The sequence below is a fragment of the Passer domesticus genome, chromosome 2 (genome assembly GCF_036417665.1).
Source record: "Passer domesticus isolate bPasDom1 chromosome 2, bPasDom1.hap1, whole genome shotgun sequence".
Lineage (NCBI taxonomy): Eukaryota > Metazoa > Chordata > Aves > Passeriformes > Passeridae > Passer > Passer domesticus.
In genome coordinates this window covers 105,000,661-105,021,310 of record NC_087475.1, presented here as the reverse complement: position 1 = coordinate 105,021,310, position 20,650 = coordinate 105,000,661, and the positions used below count along the sequence as shown (strand labels likewise).

The following is a 20,650-nucleotide window of genomic DNA, read 5'->3' as shown; positions in this document are numbered from 1 at the left end:
TCTGTTGTATGCATATTGCAAATGATCATCACCACTTATTAAAATCTTCATCAAGACTCGAGGTGCCATTGCTGGAAGCAGCTTCTGTCATCATCAGGGATGCTTTTGGGAGTGTGTGGAGCCAGAGAGGGAGCAGCTTCTGGGGGCACACAGCTGCTGACATCCTGTGCAACACTGTCTCAAGCTGCCACTACACCCAAGGTGGGCTTGGCCAGCCAGGGTAGGATTTCTGCCCCTGCCCCACCCCACCGTGGCTGTAGGCTGAGCAGAAATCCTCCAATTGTCGTCAAAAGGCTCTGCCTCCTGAGCAGCTTCCCTGGCTCATGGGTCAAAGCACTTGTCCAAAGTCACCGTGCTGTGCAGAAGTCCTGGGAACAGCCCAGGACTATGTCTGGCTCGGAAGAAGCAGAGAGAGTCACTCCACCCTGCTGCAAGGCTGAGGAGTGTCACAGCTAGGTGTGTGCTTTCCCTCTGTGCAAGGGCCCTTCTGCAGTCTCTGTCAGGCACCAGGAGGGAAAGACAGTCTGCTGCCATCTTTTTTTGGTTGTTAATATCAGGTGTGGGTTCCCTGAAGCCATACACCGAGCATCTGGCACTGCCATCCCCTGAATGCTGCCACTTCATCATCCTAAACCAGGGGATGTCATTAGCGCTCTGCATGGCTGTGGCACTGCAAGGAGCACTCATCCATCTGCTCCTCCCCAAGTACCTTCTTATCACTCCAGGAGTTATCTTGGGTGGCTGGAAAGGCTCTGTTGTCTTTCCAGCTGTTCAGATCAGCATCTCCTTTGTTACTCTGAGGTTTTGCTAAGGGTTTGTATTGTGTTAAGTTTCAGAAAGCACAAAGAAACCGAAGATCTTCGTATGCCAGGCTCCTGCCCTAAAGTACTTAAGTCTCCAGGGACTAGAGGGCAGACAAAAGAGAAGAAAGAGGGTACAATATCAGAGCAAAAGATCAAGCCAGTGAGAGAATATATTATTCATTAAGTATATCTCCAGAACAAGTAACAGAGGGAGTGCGGGAACAGAACTTACAATGGTCTTAGGTACAGCTGTAAAAAATTTATATACCCATTTTTATCTTCTCTTTTTTTTGACATCTGTTTATTTCATTTGGGATAGGACTAGGCCTAGCCACCATTTTTGAAAATTAGTGTATTTATATGTTCCCACTGTTTTCACTCTTCATGATGGGATGTGCATGTGATCATGTGAGTAGATAATGTCCATGGAGAGAGATGGTGGTAGCTGGGGTCTTTCCTGAGACTTGTCTGTTAAATGGGTTCACAACAGAGACCGAGCTGCTCTGACCTACAGTCATTTCTCTCTGGTGGCACAGACGCCAGAAATCCATCTGTATGCTGCCTTTGTCAACATGCCAACTTTTCTCTTACTGCTACTTCTAATAGTAGCCAAACCAGCTCAGAGGTGATGACAAGAAGATCTCCTAGATGTATATTCTCACTGTGGGGCTTCTGCTGACTTTTGGAGGGTGCCTCCTGTCCCCAGATTGCTGGAGGACTCCTAGGATGCTGTGCTAAATGCACTGGAACAGAAGGACTCAGGGAACAGCAGTTCAAGTCAAGGACCTGGGCCTCCAGCACAGAGACAGTGATCACTAAGTGGCTACTGCCAAGGGCAACCCCCTCCCAGAAGTACCACGGCTCAGTGCACATACAGCTTTGGCTTCTGGCGCCATTTACACCTGCTGAGCTTTCTTTCCCCATGCAAGCCTCCTCTTCGGGCCCTCATTTGGGAAAGGAAAGCAGTGAGGGGCTGGTGGCTGCAGAGCTACTCCCAATTTCAAAGTGGGTACTAAAACCCTTCTGCTCAAAACTGAGCAGTGACATGTCAAAAGAAATCCCCTTAGACTGGAGCCCCCACAACCCTCCTTACCACCTCAAGCAGAGGCAACTCTGCACTGTCACACAAAATTAAACTTTCTCTTCATTCTCCAGTCTAATCTCTGTCTCCACAATAAGATCCTGAGGTTTAATCTGATTATGATCCTTCATATCACACTCTAACAAATGGCCCCAGCTGCCAGGCTGAGCGGTTTAATGAGATACTGTGTCGGTTATCAAACGAAAGGCAGAAGAGATACTGCAGAAAAAGGCATTGCTTGCTCAGCCCCATCCCCAGGATGCTGGGCATGGACTACAAGGAAGCACTCATGCAACTAATGTTGTGTCTCTTTTGTAAGAGGAGAAGACCTGTTCTCCTGCAAGAGTTTTGATGGGGAACCGTGCTCTATCAGGCAGGGTGGCAGATGCTCCGTGTCTGGCAGCTGTGATGTATGTGACTGGTCACTGGAGATGTGACCACAATGTTGTCTGGCCACGAGTGTCTGAATACAAGATAAGAAAATACAGTTTGTCTTTAAGTCAGATGTTATTACATCTGATCCAAACATAAAAGCCCAAGATGTATCACATGGCAAATCAATATAGTTTTTTGTTAATCCAAATGCAATCACACACTTTTTTTTTCTTCCTGCCTAGATAAGACCCACTCTTTCCCCTCAGAACTGCAGCCAAAACACAATTCCCTCTCAGTGGCTAATGGCATTCATAAATTACGCTCAAGATCCATTGTTCATTTAATCCTTTTTGCTGCTATTAGCTCTGGTCACTGATTTGTTACCTCTCCAGTCTATGGCATTTTAATGACACAGCTAGAAAACAGCCAAACTCTTCAGCTTAGTGGTAAAAGCTGGATATGTGCTACAAAGAGGAATGGTGTCTACCACTAACTGAAGGGGAAGAAGTGTGGGAGAACTACAGGCCAGAGCTGCTTGTTGCCTGGGGAAGGCAGAGAGGAACAGGCTGGAACACTCATTGATTCTGGCCTGAGCTCAGGTCTTATGGAGATGATGAAGCTGTTGGCCTGTGGCCTCGGGAACATGGTTCACTTCCAAGACAACCAGACCACTGCGAGCCTTTCAACCAGCCTAACCTGGTTTGGCAAGGAAATCATTGATGATAGTCGCTCTTCCTTTGAAGTTGCAGTTGTTTTCTAAGTTGTTTAACTTGACCTCTGTGTGTTTTTTCCTCTTCAGCACAGGGGTTATACTGCATGGATTAGTATTATCAATGTGACGTGCCATTACAGGAGATACTGATGTGACTCCATCTGGAAGGCTGCAAACCAGCCTGGTTATCTGTGCAGAGATGAATTACACTCAATGTAGAGCAAAACTGGAACAGAGGTTTGATCAGAGAGAAAAAGACCACAGAGTCTGGCACATCTAGTCATGCTCAGCTGAAGGCAAGGGAGCTTATGATTACCCTTGTGATGGTTGCACAGACAGCAAGCCCCATGGAGGGTGAGTAGCAGCTTGATCTGTACTGGTACAAACCAGACTGCACTGGCTGTGAACACATCTCGGCTGAAAGTTCAAAGAAACCTACTAATGATCTGTGTGGGTCTGAAATAATCTGCTTGCCTTGGGAGCCAGGGGCAAAGTATCTACCTACCTTTGAAACTGCTCTTGTTAATCTGGGGGAAAGGACCAGGAAGAGCAGATGGATTTGGTGGCTGATGACATTCCTCTCAGTCCTCACCCTTTTAAAATGGGATCCCAGGAATGCAACATTGATGTTCATTTCCTTAGTAATTTTTACTATGGATTTTTAAAAGTTTCCTCTGAGCTACATTTTTGTTTTGGTTCACCACTGGCTTGAAACCGGACTTTCTTAAGCTCTCCTGAATTAATCAAACTTCTGCCCTGGAATGCATTAGCTAGCCTCCTGGAGTTGAAGTGCATTCAGCCTTGCCCTTTGGATCCCCCAGCTGTGTTGGTGACAATACTGTCACCAGAAGGAGCTATGGCCTGCCCTCTGCTGCTGGGATGTTCTACAAGAGCAGATGGGTGTAAGGCTGCCTGCAGTTGTGGCAGAAGAGGTTTGGCTGTTCAAGGTGCTGGAAAACAAATGGTACCCATCTCCTCCAAGGCAACAGGAAAAACGTGCTGGGCCAGATGCAACTGAGCCATGGCTTGGGATCAGGCTCTGGACCACTCTGCCTGTAAAGAGGTGCCCTCCCAGGCTGAAGCAGGCTCAGTTCATGCTTCTCACAGCTAATGGCATGTGTTGCTGCCTGATTCCAAGAGTGGCTTTTCTAAGAATGGAAACATGAAGATATTAAGATTTTTAGTCCAGAGATCTTTAAGTGGCATAAGCCACAGTTGTGCAGCTGGTAATTACCACCACCCAGGGGAGCCTAGGAAGACGCCTTTTTTTTTTTTCTAATTGCTACAAAGCCTTTCAATTTGATTAATTCTTTACTTAATGCATTTCCTTGTAATTTGTATTTGTGAAGATGCTAATGGTAAATTAGACAATCTTTCCTGTGAAAAATACATTCTGTACTCTCTATAAGCTTAGTCTCTGGTGGCATCTGTGCATTCTTCATCACCCATCCAGGAGATGCTTTCAAAGCCAGGTGCTGACCTGTCCTTTCTTTCAGTTCAAAGATGTTGCTTGAAGCAGAACTGACAAGTACCTGTAACACAGGTACAATGGACAAAATTGTCGTCCTTTTCTCTGTGCTGCAATGGTTTGGGTCAGAACAGACTAAAACACATTTGCTACCTGGAGCTGTTTCATTTCCTTTGAATTGTGCATATTATTCCAGCCAGAGAAGTCAGATGCCAAGGATGTCAAGGGCTCCACAGCCTCCTACAGTAATGGCACAAGTTGGCCTGATAGGGGGAGTGGGATCTGTTACCATGATTTGAGCACTGGCTGCTGTGTCACTATCTCATGCGACATTGCAAGGCCCTCAGATGAGTGTTGGGGTGGGGTATAATAATAAAAAATATGTTTCTCCTCAAAACCAGAAATCCTAGCATTGTTAAGCAGAAAAATATTTACTGTGAAGGCAGAATTATCCTGCCTATCACTGTCCATGTCCCAGCTTTGCTCAGAGAGGCCAGGCTGCTCTCCCTGGGAACATATAGTTTGCAAGGTGATCTAACTTCATTGCTGGGCACCATTTCAAACTAAAGATGGAGTGTGAGGGTGAGTAGATGGTCTGTAATGCTGTAATGGCCTCTGTGTACACCTGGGTCCCATGAACTAAAAGAGCTTTGATGCACACTGAAAAATAACCATTCCCAATAGAGTCAAAGGGATGGCATCAGAAAACTTGTTCCAAGAATTTTTTTTTATTTTTTCTTTTTTTCTGGAGGAGGGAGAAAAGAAGAGGGAGGCAGAGGAGTCTAAGGGGTAGGCACACATGGGAGTCACGGCCTTGCCCCATGGAGAGAGGGCAGGGCCCTAATGGAGCAGGGCAGTGGCTACTCCTGCAAGTTCCCTCCTTCCCAGAACTCTGCCTGCACTTTGCTTGTTGGTGCTTTCCCATTCGAAGGCTGTTGGGAATTACTGCAAGATCATCAGAAACAATAAATCCATATTCTGGCTCTTAGAGTAGCTTCCAGAATTTAGAGACTTTTTACCCAAGTCTTGCTATTTATTAGAAAGCTCCCCCATAGTCTCTTCTCTCCTTTTTGGCAAGAGAACGGAGCATTAAATCAATCGAGATCATTTGTCTCAGCTCGATAACAAGATGCTGATTTCAAGAGCAAGACCCTGGATCGGTGTTTGTGCTTCAGAGAGACATTGCCCTCTAGTGACTAGAAGGCAGGCTGTGTAAAAAGACAAAACATCATGAGTTTTGTACAGTTTTATATGTCAGAGCAACACATTCAATTGAAATTTCTGACAGACAGAGCAATGCTGACTGTGGCGAGGGCTGAGAATACAGCAAATACTCACGAAAGCAAGGAAAAAGAGAGGGAGAGAAAATGGTCATCACATTCCTTCCAGACATTCTGAACAAAGAACTTTTGATTAAACTTACTTCAAGAAAGTCTGTATTTGTCCAAATGCTCACTTTTTAAAAAGAAAAATTATAAATATGAAACATAAAACTTATTCTGTAGCCAAAACACAATGTGGTATCTCTTTTTGGAGGAAAATCTTGGGATGAGGCCATGGTGTATAAGTGAAAAGTTATTTGCAGAAAGTTTACTGTGGTAAGAAATGTGACAAATATATCTGGAAAGTTTGTTTTTTTTAATAAGAGGCCTCCTGCACAACTCTCCCACAATCACAAAAAACTGCCTCACAACAAAACCCCACGCACCCAAGCAGACCTGCACGAGATGATGTAAGATAGTATCTCAAAGATGTCTCTGAAAGGAATTAATTCTTGTATTCAACTGCTCCCATGAAGACATTAGTCCTTTCCTCAAAGCCTTTTCCCTTTGCCAGTGTCCAGCTGTATCACATCTTGCTGTTCTGGAGCAAAAGCTGCAGGACTGTTCCTGTGTCTTTGTGGTCAGTAGTAATGTACCTTCCATGTTTCAGTGGTGACAAGGATACTTTCTGCAGCAGCATATGCTAGCTGACGCATTTGCTTGTGTAAACAAGAAGAAAATAGAGTAAAAACTGATCAGACTTGGCTCAAAGCAGGGGTTCACCGTTCTGTAGTTATTTTCTGGCTTTGCTGAGTCATTCCTGGCTGTAAGAGGCTGCCACTCTGGCAGAGCAGCAGAACATTCCATGTCACGGCCGTGGTACATGCCCATGGCTTTGCTACACAGCAGGCTGTAAACCTCAGGAGCTGAGGACTCTGATACACAGCTGCATCCAAGTTAAGATGTCACCACCGAAACTTTTTTTTCACCCAGCTATAAAGAGATAAATTCTTCAACAGCCACAACTAAATCCCAAAAGGACCATACATCAGAGCAGTAAAATATCAAATATCAAATTTGAGATTAACAGCTCTGAATGTTTTGCACTGTCCTTGAACAGTTTGAATTGTTTTTGCTCTCCTCTAACTTCAGAAGCCAGCCCTTCAACCATAAGACAAAATCAAGATGAAACAGGAGACATTACTTCATTGCCACAGCTGTCTGACTCTGCCTGGCAGATTGGCATCTCCCTGCGCTTTACTGGAACAGCTCAGCTCACAGGAAAGCCACACTTGAACAGGAGGTGTCATCATGAAACTGACACTTGTGTCCCATTTAGGGAGCCTGGAGAACAAAGGTTTAGCAAGAGCAGTTAACTGTTTGAAACAGTTCCACACAAGGCAGTTACCCATATGGAAAGGCGATCTGGAGGGTATTCCGAGGATCGGAGCAATGCCTGCCAGTTTACATGGTGGGATCAGGTCTGTACATGGTGAGATCTAATGCAGGAGACACAGGACCACGACCAGACCAGGACCACACAGCTGGGATCTTTCCTGACCCAAATCTGCTCTGCTCAAAAAACTGTAGAAGACAGCCTGCTCCAGAGGCAGAGGCTGTGCTGGAGACCCGTGGCTGTACCACAATCTGCCACGATGGGGAGATGCCGCGCCACGGATGCGCCTCATGCAGCTCCCTGGAGCGTGGGATGCAAATCCCATCTCTGCCAGCCCCCTTGGCAAAGAACTTGTTTACTTTCCTGCACAGATGTGACCAAAAAACCCCACCAAACCAAACCCAAAATCCTCCCTATCTTGGTTTAGTTTCAGAGATTTAATAACATTAAACCCAGCATTCTTTATATTAATTCTAAAGCTCTGTTGTTTTGAAATACTAAAATCCATTTTGTTTTGAAATATCCACAAAACTAAAAGCACTGGGGGGGTCTTGGAGCTAAGAGCCTTTGAAAAATACTCTCCTTCTGCACTGCAACCAACAATATGTTGGTGTAAACAACTAGGGAAAGACCTGCTCCTCGTCCAGTCTGCTGGATAGAGCCTGGGACGGGAGGGAAATCTGCTCTGTCAAAGCCCCCTGATTGTATGGCACTAACACAACTGGCAAAGGCAAACATGAAAAAGACATATTTGAAGCAATTGGAAGACAAATGTAAGTGGAGGAGAGAAAAACGAAGAGGCAAAAGCCACTGTTCCTCTTCTTGCTTCCACTGAGCTCTTTAACACTAGCAGCATGGTTAAATTCCTACTGGATTCCTATTCCTACTGGAGTAAGATCTCACTGAATTGAATTTCCTCTGAGAAAGCTTCCAGCTTCCAGAACACCTTGTAAATGTTCCTCTGCCCCTCTGCAAGGCTGGCCTGTGAGGTAAGCAGGCAATTAAACCCTCTGTCCTTGTGAGAAAGGCGACTGCAGCAACAATACATGTGCTAGGTTACAGAGGCAGCAGAGCGAGACTCCTTTCAGCCTTTCAGCTTAGGTGCCACAAGACTGGAGACACAGAACAAGGCAGTTGCCTGCTCTGACTGACACACAAAGTTGGGTTTCACTGGCTGTAGCTTCCAGGCAGGCTGTCACTGTTGAAAGCAAATTAGATCAGCTGGGCATCAAGTGATACCTCCCATCAGTTTTCACCGCCCACCGCTGCCAGCTCCACACTTCTCTTTAGCGCTGCATGTGCCAACTGTCTCACAGAGCCAGCTGCAACATCTACTGGAAGGACATGGGGAGCAACCACAGGTGGGGAGAGGAGCTGGGGCATCCACTCAGGATTGGGGCAAGACCTTTGCCTGTCTCAGTCCAGGCAGAAAACAGGGTTCTCCAAGAAGACTGCCAGCTTGCTGGCCATCAGGTCCAGGTCACTGGTGTTGGCATATTTGAGCAGATTGGTGTTCTTGAGAAAGTAATGCTTGAGGAAGTGCTGGCTTACACACTTGTGCAGCTTCTGTACCAGCCTCAGAAAGGCTTCAGGGAAGCAGCGCCAATCCTTGGTGCGTGGGTATTTTTCACACGTCCAGAATAGCACTGTCTGCAAGAAGCAGATGGGAGAGAAGATGTGTTAGAGGTTCTGTTGAGGGCTCACACAGCTTACTAAGGCACTTTTAGTGCTGGTAAGTGGCTGACAGCCTTGGAAATCACAGAGACTCACACTGCTACCTCCCTGTGTTAACGTTTCTGCAATGGAGGGATCCCAACTGACCAGGAAGAACAGCTTGGAGGTGCCTGGTTAGGATCTCTCCCAGAAGTGCACTCTCCACTGACTGAGCCAGGAGCCCAAGGAAAATGATCTCACTAAAATAATCTTGGCCTATTTGCCATCCTCCAGCAGGAGGCTCTGTAGAAACGCCAGGCATTTTTTAAGCTGTAGAAAATGACCTACTGTGCAAGGGTAGAAGCCAGTAGATGCAAGGAGGGACAGAGCATAATGAGATCAACATAATTATTTGTTAGCTTCAGCTGTATTTGTGCTGTAGATACACAGAGATCTGCATCCTAAACAGACTGAGAGTCCAAGAAGCTATTGCAGGTGCAAGGCTTGCCTTCTGGTCAAATGCTGCCTGTTTTTTTCTGATATGTGATACTTCATGTCTTATGTTCTATTCCTCTGAAATTATTTTATGCAGTTTAACATTCGAGAAATACATAATTAAAATAACAAAATGCATATGATTGTAGCTCTTGTAGTATTATTTTTACACTGCCTATGTTGCATAGGTTGTGTATGTTGTCAGACTTTCCCATAACTGAGAAGAATTTTCTCAAGGAACTTAGACTTATTCTGCCAAAAAAGCCATAGTGACTGCCTCAGTCAGCCTCAAATAACTTTTTAAAAATACAAAATCACCTATTTGGTGTTCAATAATTCTGCTAAGTCCCTGAACTGTCCTGTGAATCCCATTTTTTTTTTTTGCAAATTCAGCTACCCAAAAAGAGACTCAGAGACATTTTGAGAGTGGCAGAACTACAGACTTCAACTTGTCTGTTTCTACAGAGGTAGATTTCATCTATAGTTGTACTGCTGACAAATTTCTTCGCAAACAGTTTTTCAAATGTGAAAATTTTTTTGTTCACAGCTGCAAAAACCACGGAGCCTTTTCTTGAATGTCACCAGGGAACAAAGACATAGTAAGGAATTCAAGCTATAACTCCTCTGAGAGCTGTTCCTTGAAGACTTGCAGAGCAGTTACCTTCTGACACACTAAAACTACTTCAGCAGGCAGCAGTTACAATGAAGTTTCTGGAGGCATGGAAAACAGTGCTGCTTTTTGTCAGGTGCCCAAACAAGTGATTTATCCCCAGCACTTATGTCCCTAACTGCCAGCTCTCTACCAACAGCACAGAGTCAGCTTTCAGAATGTACCTAGATCTTTTTGAAATTCCAGATCTCAAACTTCATTCTATGCAGGTAAGCAAATGAAGGGCAGTTACATGGTCCTCTCGGCTTTCAGAGCTTATGGGATACAGATTTCCTCTGCTATAGAGGATCTTGTTTAATCCTAATTGTTGGATACCTCTGACAGGGGGAACCTGAGAATGTGAAGAAACCTAACATTAAGCCTCTGTTCAACTGCTGGTTTAACCACTGACTGTTTCTCTCATTTTTCTTTTCTTTTTTTTCCTATTTTTCTTTTTAATGTGAGTAATTTTGAAAGAATTTTATGTCTGGTAAACCAATCCTCTCTTGCCATAAAAGTCAGAACTGAAGTAAAGAACTGAAGAGCTTCTGAATAGTTTTTTACTTTAATCAAGAGCCCATGCAACAGCATGTCTGGCACATCTGCTCCTTCAGCCAGGGAAAAACATTGCTCCTAATGGTTAAATGGTTTTCCATTTTGTCTTACATATGACAGTTTTCCCACCAGGTTGTTCTTACAGGCACTGAGAAGTTTTGCATTCAGCTAAGCTATAATCAGCCTCATCATTTTTTTTTTTTACTCCATCTTGACTTAGAGTAGTGCCATGACTGTAACAGCATTTGATGGTCACCAGCTTTTTCTTTAGGAGAAATCTTAGCATTGCATCTGGTTTTAGACACCAAAAGATCAGTAACTACTGTAGGAACCTAATAGCTTTAGGCTTCAAGGTGGGAAAAGTACAGCCTCTCCCTGGCAACTCCAGGGGGATGAAGTCTAACAAATGGTGCTGCCTGTGGCCCACTGGTGTCTGCAGCTGCCAGATGTGGGGACACAGTCATAGCAGAGTCTTCTCTCTGTTCTTCACAAATCTTGCTTGAAGCCATCTTGAACCCTGAAATAGGTGCAGGGAGGATGCCACCACCCCTTTAACTCTTTCTTTCCTTCCTACCCCAAATGAAACACCACCAGAACTGTAGTTTGCACATAATTCATTAATAATGCTCAACTAAGACAGTTTTGTTTGGTGCATATCCACAAAGAAAAAAATCACTATCTTCCACCATAGACAGAGATGGATCTAGATGGCTGGGATAGTCAAGAAGCAGGAAGTAAGTGTGCAATTACAGACAACAGTACAATGGGAAGTCAAAACAGAGCAGGGGCCTCAACTCTATTTATGTTGTTGCAATCATAATGTTCCTAAAGGCCCTGGTTTCTTATTGAAGTTTGGAACATATATTTAGTGAACTCCTTGCCACCACAAAGCAATGAAAAGGTACAGCAGTTTTGAGAGTTACCTTAAGAAATTACACAGATGCTACACTGACTTACACCACAACATTCTGACATTACTGGATGGAAGCCACTTCAACAGATCCCGTGACTCTATGTAGGTATCAGGGTGATGCCTACCTGAAGGTGATAAGCTGTGATGACAGGCTTATTCCCAGCACACCAGACATCCTCCTTCATCTGCCTCATGACCCTGAAGCACTTCCTGCGACAACCACCATCTTCATCAAGTCCCTCCATGAGGATGTGTTCAGCACGGGAGAAGCACAGCTGCCAGTGATAATTAGAGCGGGCTAGGAGGTCGAAACCCAGCGACTGTGGAACAACAGGGGAAGTGTGACAGCAGATCAGAGGCAAACTTCTCCCAGCAATGCAGACTGAGGTTAACAAAAGCATGTGTGACACCTCTCAAAGCCTACTCTAAACAGGGTTAGCAGAGGCAGCAAACATGAGGTGTGCTCCCTTCTTAGTTGAATAAATATGCATTTTGCATTGTTTCCTTGTGTGCTGGTATTGGTTAGTGCAGGGAGATCCTGTTCTAGAGCCATCAGGCACAGTACCAGCAGTGCCACTAAAGCAGAGGTGCATAAGAGGGGAGCAGGACTGGAAGGTGGAATGGGAGGGACCTGTAGGAACTTGGCAGCTGGGCTGAGCTGAAGTGCCAGAATCCAGCCATGAGTGTTGTAGGGTAAGATGGGATTGAGCTGGAGAGAAAACTGCAAGGCAGCAGCCCATTCGCTGAAGTTTTACACAAGGCAGAGCAAGAATGATGCACATCAGAGCTGTGTGATGCAGCAGAATTGTTTGCTAGAGACTCATGCAATAAAAAGTTAAGTCAGATTTTTTCTATAGAATTCACCACTGTAGTGGTGGGGGGAAACAAAATTCAAATAAATTCCAATAGAATATTTTGAGACATTGCTTCTCTCTTTAGAGAATATATCTTCTAACCCTATTGCCATCACCATGCAGTTCTTCCTTTGGTAAAACACTCAGACACCTGAGAGGTAGATTCCATCCCAGAGTTAAGGGTATTTTTTACACTGTTTACCTTGATGCATTGCACTTTTTCCTGAGAAGGCCAACGCTTAAGGCAACGAGGCCACCGGGCTTTCTCGGGCCAGCACGTTGGAATCTCCACAGCAGGGACCAGCTCCACCTCAACCTGGGATTCTGATGTCTCCACAGCCACCCGGACCACTGAGCTGAAGCTCTCCAGTACTGTCACTTTACCTGTGAAAGAACAACAAGAGAAGAAAATATAGATAAAAAGGTCCTTTTCCAGAAGCCAAGCAAGAGGCTGTCTAGGACCTTGCAGCTCTATTGGTCTGTCTTAACACTTTCTCTTCAATAACACATGAAGAATGTAAGAAAGACCTAAATCTATATAACTCTACTCTGGGGAATAAGAACAGGAAGATGAAAGAATAAGGTTATTAACTTTACACTCATTTATCATGCTTTTTTTTTTCCTTTGTGGGTCCTCTTAAACCCTAGGATTAGGTTCTTAAAGCTAGACAAGTGGTGCAACCTAACATTTCTAATGGTACACTACAAGGAGATCACTGCAGATTGGAGAGGACCAGATGAACACTTCCTATCTAAAGATGTTATTCTTCCTTCAGAGAACCTGAGATCAGACCTTTGCCAGATCACACTTACCACTGCCAGTCATTCAGAATGTTTTGTGGGGTATCTGTAAAGTTTGTTTCTGGAGATGCACTTGCACAGAATACCAGAATTTATGGTCTGTTGTGCAGAGCAGTCACACAGAAAAGGCTAACTGCTACATCACTGCGAGTGCTGAGTGTTAAGAAGAGTTAGTTCCAAGGTGATTTGGAGGAAAGAAGTTTCCTCAGTGTGAAAGAAGAGTGGCTCATCTCCAGGAACAACATGATCTAAGAGTACAGAAAGGAAAGCAAGCTGCAGCTAATGGACTTTGTGGGATGTTTCCTGTTGGTCCAGTTGAGTTCATGGGAAAAGTTTCTGTCCCAGTCACTGTGGCAGGATCATTGTCCCTTCAGCTCTGCCATCTGAGCCAATTGCATGTTCATCCTCCAACTCAGAGAAGTGAAAGCCTGAGCAGATGAACATAAGCAGTTTAAAGAGCAGTGTGTTATCCCACCTCATTTTGACTGGCATGGGCTAAGGAGCAATTAATGAGGTGAATGACCTTGCAAAGAGTAGAACCCATCCCAACCAGAACTTCATAAACTTCAGAAAATCTATGTGCTATTTCCCTGCTGGGCCAAGCCTGGCATCAAAACAGGAACTGTTCTATTTCCAAGCTCCTGAAAAGGGTCTCTAGCAGCTGAAAAGTGTTAGAGCAACCACTGTGTCAGCACGTAAATATGTTCATGGCATTTCCAAAAGCATTGCAATGCTTATACCTATTTTTCCACTAATGAAAAGTGAGACACCTCAAAAAATGATTTTGCTGGTGCTGAAAGAATGAGAAAACAGGGAAACGAAGAAATCAGTGAAGTTTTTCCTGTAACTTTAGCCATACTGTGGGATGAAGGAAGTCCATTCTTCACAGAAACAAACAAAAAATGGTAATTGCTTCTCCTGACTTCATCTTAGCTTATCTCCTCCCAGCAGACCTTACAAAAAAGGCATCAGAATCATCAACCTAAACACCACCCTCTGGGGTCCCTGCAAGTACCTTTCCTGCAACACTCAACTTTCACTCAAGAACTTGATATGACTGCTGCCCAACACAAAAACTTTCACAAAAGTAAAGCCTCAGAAGCAAGCCTGTTCCAGCTGCTCTTTCCAGTCTCAATGGTGAAATATCATTCCTATCCACCTTTCCATTCCTATGATAACAAGTATTTCCTGAAAAAAAATGCCATTATCTAGTGGAGCTTGACTTTTTTTTTTCCCTGTGACTACAATTAAGAGCGCAATCAGATGAGTGGAAATACCTTCTATTGCTCTGAAATACAGAAGACACATTAGGCTACTGATGAATAAAGTCATTCCTGGAAACATGCTATGGGAAGAGGCACCACAGGAGTACCTTGGACACTGGGGAAAAGAGCACTTGTCCAACATACTTGGCTTCAGTAGAAGTCCTTCTACTTAGTTCCCACCATCCCATGCTGGAAAGCTGTGGGCAGCTAAGGTTTCCCCAGAGCATTATCCACTCTATAAATATCTTCAAACATGTTCTTCTCAGATGTACACTCAGATATAGCTTTCCAGTACCCAATTTTCCTATACTACCTTCCTTAATAATTTAAATATATTGCAGGTGCTATAGTAGAGAAGGATTGTTTTTCCCAAACAAACTCCTAAATGTTCTAAAAATCTGGGCTGCCTCTTAATTGAACTGCAAGGGAGATGTTGCTGGAGACCCTAACCAAATTCCTAAGAAAGAAGTAACATCTTGGGTACAAAGAGCCCAAGAACTAATGAATACTATCTTCAATGCAGGTCTGTGTCTGGCACTGCAATCAGTTGGAAGGCTTCCTGGTTTGGGAGAGTTTTGCTCGGCTTCTGACCACGCAAGCCAAACACTCTGTGTGTGTGATGGTCTCCCTCACACCTGTCCCCACCAAACTCACTGGAGAGGTTACAGGAGACAATCGACTTCTCCACCAGCTCCCGGAAGACGATAAGGACTTTAGCTGGAACCAGATCACCTTCGATGTTCACATCCTCTTCATGCCACTGCTGAAGGCTTTTTGAGAACTGCTCCACCTCCAGCCACTGATGCAATTCCTCAGGGTCCCGCACGGAGGAGAGGAGCTTGGCTCCATGCACGGTGTAATAGCGCCAGTGCCGCACCTGGCATTCCCTGTAACCGGTCAGGCCACGCAGAGGAACTGTGATGAGGAACTGGCTGGGTGCTAAGACCTGGGAGAGTTCAGAGAGATTGAGAGAGGAGACAAGGGCAGATCCATGAGCTAAAGTAAGGAAAACAGGGTTGAGGAAGTACTAGGTAAAAGTGGGGGCTTGGAAAAGAAGGACAAACCATGGTATGATGGGACTAACTGAACACAGCCAGGGTTATCTTGGAGGCATGCAGACTAAAAGGAAATTGTCTCAGAAGGCGTCTGATGTGAAGCTCTTAGAAGATAAGAGCTCACTGGCTGACTTGCCACCACACCTGCCATGCTTTCCCCCTTTTCTTGTTACTTCTAGTCTGCAATACCATGAGATGTAATAACCAGCAGCTTCCAAGGAGCAGGAAGGCATGAGAGAAGATGCTTTGATATCCTGCCAAGGGAAACCCAAATAGTGCTAGCTATTATCTCAGAATTGTTACTTGAGATAAGCCCAGAGTCCAATACTAGTAATAACTATGGCAAAAAGTGCACCTTTCTGATCTCTTTCAAATTCCACTACAGACAGTAGCAAAATAAGGCGATGGCCTGTTAATTTTACAAGTGTTTCACTCGTTTTGACTAACATTTAAAGGGACAGTAAGAGACATAAGGCAAGTAACATGCCTGAGCCTGCTGAGGCAGTGTCACTCCCAGAAACAAGTCCAGGTCTTGGCCAGCTGTAATGTATGGAACTGCATCTCCTGATGAGCATGACAGAAACAGTGTAAGGATGGAGGCAGCAATCAATAGACAAGGAAGCCTTAAACAGGCTTGTTTGCAAGCCAGTTCATTTGCCTCACTTGGGGAACAACCATTTTCCATTAAAAAACAGTTCTGAGACAGTATTTGCAAGGAAAGAATGAGGTAATTCAAATACCACAAAATATCATCTGTCTGGCCCAGGGCATAGACAGACATGTCCAAGTGCTACTTTGGAAGCATCTGGCACTTGTGGTTCCAGAAGGGGTGTTAAAAGTCCTTCAGATTTTTACCATGTTGGCTTAGGAGCTTTTCAAGTCCTCTTGCTACCAAGTCTAACTTACAGTGGCATAAGTAAGGTGAAGGTGCTGCATGAGCAGGATGTGAAGTGACAGCCACTGCTGTGAGGTGGTCACACCCATGGTGAATGAAACACGCTTGTCACTCTCCTGTAATAATCCAAAACACTCTCATAGCCTTCCTCAGTTCAGCTGATTTAAAGTATTAGCACAGAGGTGCCAGGGCCCTGAGGGCACTAACAAGCTTTATTGTCCCTAAGCAGCCTTTCTGGGACTTCTATCTACACCTTCTGCCCATGGGTCTGGGACCCCCAGTTCAGGTTAGCCCTGGGCTCCAGTGAGTGGGGGAGTGGCTTGACCTCAGACCTGACTTACCAGCAGACTTCCCTGATGATCCAGACTCTTGGCTGACCCAGCTGCCCTCCTTGTGTCTGTCTCACTCAGGGACCATAGGGCAGGGGCTGCCTGGCTACATTCCCCTCCTGCCTGTCTCTCTCTCTCTCTCTCACAGGGAGCAGCTGGTCTTCTCTGCTCCCTGGCAAGAGATTTAGAAAATAAAAGATGGCCAGCCAGAAGCACAGAAATAGCAAGGAAAACACCAGGATGCTGCGCTTTTGTCAAATATAAACCATAAAGGCAGGAGGATGCTGAAAGGATGACAGTGAAGATCAAGCTAACCTGCACACATCAGGTTTGGTGGAGCTGAGAAATGCTGTGGGAAGCTCAGAAACAGAGTAGTAGGCTCCATAAGGAAAAAATACAACAGCTGTCATGCAGTTACTGCTCCTCTCACAGCCTCAGCCACATTTACAGGTAAATAACCATTCCCCCAAACCCAAAATCCCCCCAATAGATTTCAAAGGGAAGAGCTGCACATGTTATGTGAGTGCCTACAAATGTTACAAGTCCTCTCTCTGGGGCTTAGCAGAAAACAACAGAATGCACAAGGCTGGGATTAGCACTGTAAAACTGAGCAGTTGGTATCTTCTTGGCCTAAACAAATCCCAGTCCCACACCTATGCTCTGTCACACAATGGTCTCACACACTATGTGCAGGCCACGGGCCCCAGAAAGTCACAGACTCAAGCAAGTCTCCAATACTGGAGAACGTAACTTGTGGCCAGTTCTGCTGTAGTAAAATCCTGTCTAGAGTGTGCTGGACAAATTCAATACAACCTCATTCTTGTGAACCTGGCCAGGCTGTTCCAGGGAGACAGAAACATTAGGTTAGAAAGAAAATAATTATGCTTTGAGGAAAAAAAGAAAATCAAGAAATCAAGTCTCTTGTGCAGAGGACAAAACAGTCATGGAAGGATCAGTTTGGTGGGTGAAGTCTGGAGAAGGGGGTGTGTGAGGAGGAAGCAAGCACAGGGATTGTCAGGCATCAGGAAGGCTTTGTACCTGGATGGATGGGTGGAATGGGCGCTTCCTCCGAAGCATAGCTGACCACTTGGCCAGTAAAGCTGGCTGATCCTGAGAGAAGCAGAAAGGAAGACAAGTACACAGAACAGAGAGAAAGCATGTGCTAGGTCATCCATTCACAGAGCAAAGCTGCAAGCTTCCCTGGATTCCTGGAGTTTGTTAAAGGAAAATCTCCCCACTGCCCCCATCTTGATTAAACACTTGGCAATGCCACTGGGCAGTGCAGTACCAGTGATTAGTCTGGACCTCTTTATTATAACTTTACTGAAGCCTCCACAGCTTTTGCATCAGCCCTGCACAGTTGACAGCTCCAAAAATGGTGTGCCACAACAAAAACAAACACTTAGAACATTTAAAAATGAAATAATCTGTTTTGTTATTCTGAATTTTAATTCAGGTTTTGCATTAAAGCATGACTTTTTGTTACGTGGGTCACAGGAAAACACTGAATACCTAAAGATTTTTCTTAACTATTCTCCACTCAGCCCTTCATATTTAGAAGGGAGCTTGAAGCTTCTCAACAAATCTAGATCTCTCACCATGTTAAATTGATTCCTTTTAGCCAGAAGCTGAAAGTTCTGAAAAATCCTGTAGATATAGCCAACAGAAAAAACCATGTGAAATTAGTCATGGAATAATGAACACGTTGCCTTTCTCAGGACACAAGTCTTCTCTATGTTGAAGTATGTCAGCAACAGTATTAAAGTTTCCAATTTTTGGAAGTAGACAGTCCAAACCAAAATAATTTCTCATCAACCCATTCTTTGGTGCCCCACACATACAGGACAGTTAGGTCCTCCTAATATTACTGCCACAGATTTGTAACACTGGGTTCAGTTAAAGCATGAACAACAGATCTGCCACTTTTAAGGAAATAGATTTTGAGGATTTCTTTCAAGCAGAATTTGTTCAGATCTGCATACTATATCTACACTCATAATAGATTGCCTTGGTGGTTTTGTTCTGCTTTGCTTCCCAGAGCAACAATTTTACCCTGACCCTGGTCCTGTCAGACCTCATTAGCCAGGCAGGTTTGTTCCAGCACAAGAGGTAGCTGGCAGAGTCTGGAACTAAGGAACTTGTGGACCAGGATGTGGCACTGTTTTACGCCACTGTGGCCATACTTATTGACAACACCACATACTCTGGGATACGTGAAATCCTAGAAAAGCTATGAATCTGAATGTCTTTGTCCCAGGAGAACAGCCACATTTCAGACTGGGTGATTATATTTTGCCTCCACCTCCATACCCTTCCAGCAGCTTCATACAAAGACTCCTTCCCTTTCAGTCCCAGGGAGCTGCAAAAGTTGCCTCGTGCTTTTATGTATTTGCTGTGTTTTGATCTGTAAATGGCTGCAGTTCAGTATAATGGCTGACATTAGTATTTCAACTAGTTCAGATAAAAAAAATTGTTTTCATCTGAAGTTGCCATTGCTGTGATTGTTTCTTGTGTATTTACTAGTTACTTTTGTGTAATGGAGTCATAAGAAATAAGCAGCCTTCTTCTGTCACAGCTGGGACAGGGCATTATTATTTTCATGTCTGAAGGTCTAATACAGGGAGGCATTTCACTTCTCCCACTAATAATTTTTTTTTCCCAATAAAAAAGAAATTCTGATCCATGACAAGGAAAAACTATATTTTTCAGAAGGAGCTTTCTAATTTTTATAGCAGAAGAAGGACTTTTAATTTTTCTTTCATTTTTTTTTAGTGAGTTGACAGCTTTTCCACCTGTGAAAAATATGGGTCATAGCTCATGAAGGCATGAGCATGTTTTCTTATGTTACTGCTGCATAAGTTTTTTCTTTCTGTCTCCCAAAGAGCTTTGGCTTCTGTTTGTGGATTGACAGCTCTGGCAATAGATGCTGTTGTAAACACAGCAGCTGTAAGAAGAGGCTCTGCCTGATTTACCCATCTCTGTTCAATGCTCCTCTGGCTGTGAGAAGTCCATGAGTGAGTGCCAATGACCCATCACTAGAACTCCACAGTGAAGTGTGAGTACATCATCTGTGGCGTTTTGGGTGAGGTACCTGCCCATACAAACACTTACATAATGGAGAGATCACTTTCTGGTTGCCTACAGGCTGCCAGAGAGTGCGTTGGAGCTCTTGTTCATACCTTAATGTTCTCATTGTGAATGCCAGAGTTGGAGATAGCCTGGAATCGCACGGCCTTGTAGCTGATTTCTGCGGTCAGCTGCTGGATGATTTTCTGCACCTCCTCCACTGCTTTGGAAACCAGGTAATGCCGCCTTTCCACCTGTAAGTTCCAGGAAAGACACTTCATGTTACAGGTAATTGCAATCTTTGTCTCCAGTGGGAAGCAGACAAATCAGCTTAAAGCATTCTGAAACATTTGTGCTTGTGCTGCACTGGGAATAAAAACTGTCCCCATGTGTATTGGAACCAATTTACCATGAGACAGAGCTGTGAACACCAAAGGGTCAATATTCAAGACTATTAAGCATTAATTGATATTTCCATGCCAACACCACTGGATGGAAGGAAAGGAGTTCATTACACAGACAAATTTGTTATCAACTACAGCTACAGTCTCAATTCTTCATCCATTTGATACAGAATACCTTTTACTCCCCTGAATATGGTAGCCATTCTCAAAGTCAGGTATGTTCTATTCCAAGAGCTGACAGGACATCAAGAGTTACAGATCTGTCCATAGCCAGGTGGTAGATATATGTGGTATCATTTAGATGCCTACCTTATACACTGAAAGTATCCACACTGTCTTTACGGCTGAAGTTCAGATGAGACTCTACTCCTAGACAGTGTGAAAGCATCTTTCCAAAGCTGGTCCCATTTAACACATTGTTTGTGTTAAAAGGTGTTCTTCAATTGTTCTAGGTGTTAAAGGGTAGTTCTTCAATTCAGGAAGCAGTAGCATAATGAATTATTGAAAATTATTTCAGTTAAATGTCTGAGTCTTGGGAGAACTGAGGTGAAGAGTGGACAACTCAGAAAAATATAAGATGAACCTGAACCTTCACTTATGACTAAAAATGAAGGGAGCA

At 44.3% G+C, this 20,650-nt stretch overlaps 2 protein-coding genes and 1 long non-coding RNA gene across 5 annotated transcripts in view; 1 reads left to right on the top strand and 2 right to left on the bottom strand.

Annotated features, from left to right (window-relative positions):
• Positions 1-20,650, bottom strand: part of ATP1A1 (ATPase Na+/K+ transporting subunit alpha 1) — a 179,241-nt gene that overhangs the window by 73,145 nt on the left and 85,446 nt on the right. The gene's annotated exons all lie outside the window — the stretch shown is intronic.
• MAB21L3 (mab-21 like 3) overlaps positions 956-20,650 on the bottom strand; it is a 37,431-nt gene continuing 17,736 nt past the window's right edge. For 2 of the 3 annotated variants that reach the window (XM_064410255.1, XM_064410256.1), the window contains exons 3-8: positions 19,741-19,881; positions 17,600-17,671; positions 14,937-15,228; positions 12,419-12,600; positions 11,488-11,682; positions 956-8,747 (exon numbers count right to left, since the gene is read on the bottom strand). In XM_064410255.1, the coding sequence (XP_064266325.1) occupies positions 8,514-8,747; positions 11,488-11,682; positions 12,419-12,600; positions 14,937-15,228; positions 17,600-17,671; positions 19,741-19,881 (1,116 nt within the window). In that variant the 3' untranslated portion in view covers positions 956-8,513. The remainder of the gene's footprint in view (positions 8,748-11,487; positions 11,683-12,418; positions 12,601-14,936; positions 15,229-17,599; positions 17,672-19,740; positions 19,882-20,650) is intronic. The other variant, XM_064410257.1, reaches the window with a different exon arrangement.
• On the top strand, positions 8,346-14,901 carry LOC135294669 (uncharacterized). The gene is made up of 4 exons (XR_010356757.1): positions 8,346-8,458; positions 9,639-9,712; positions 9,793-10,124; positions 14,806-14,901. It is a non-coding gene; the product is annotated as an uncharacterized LOC135294669 (long non-coding RNA).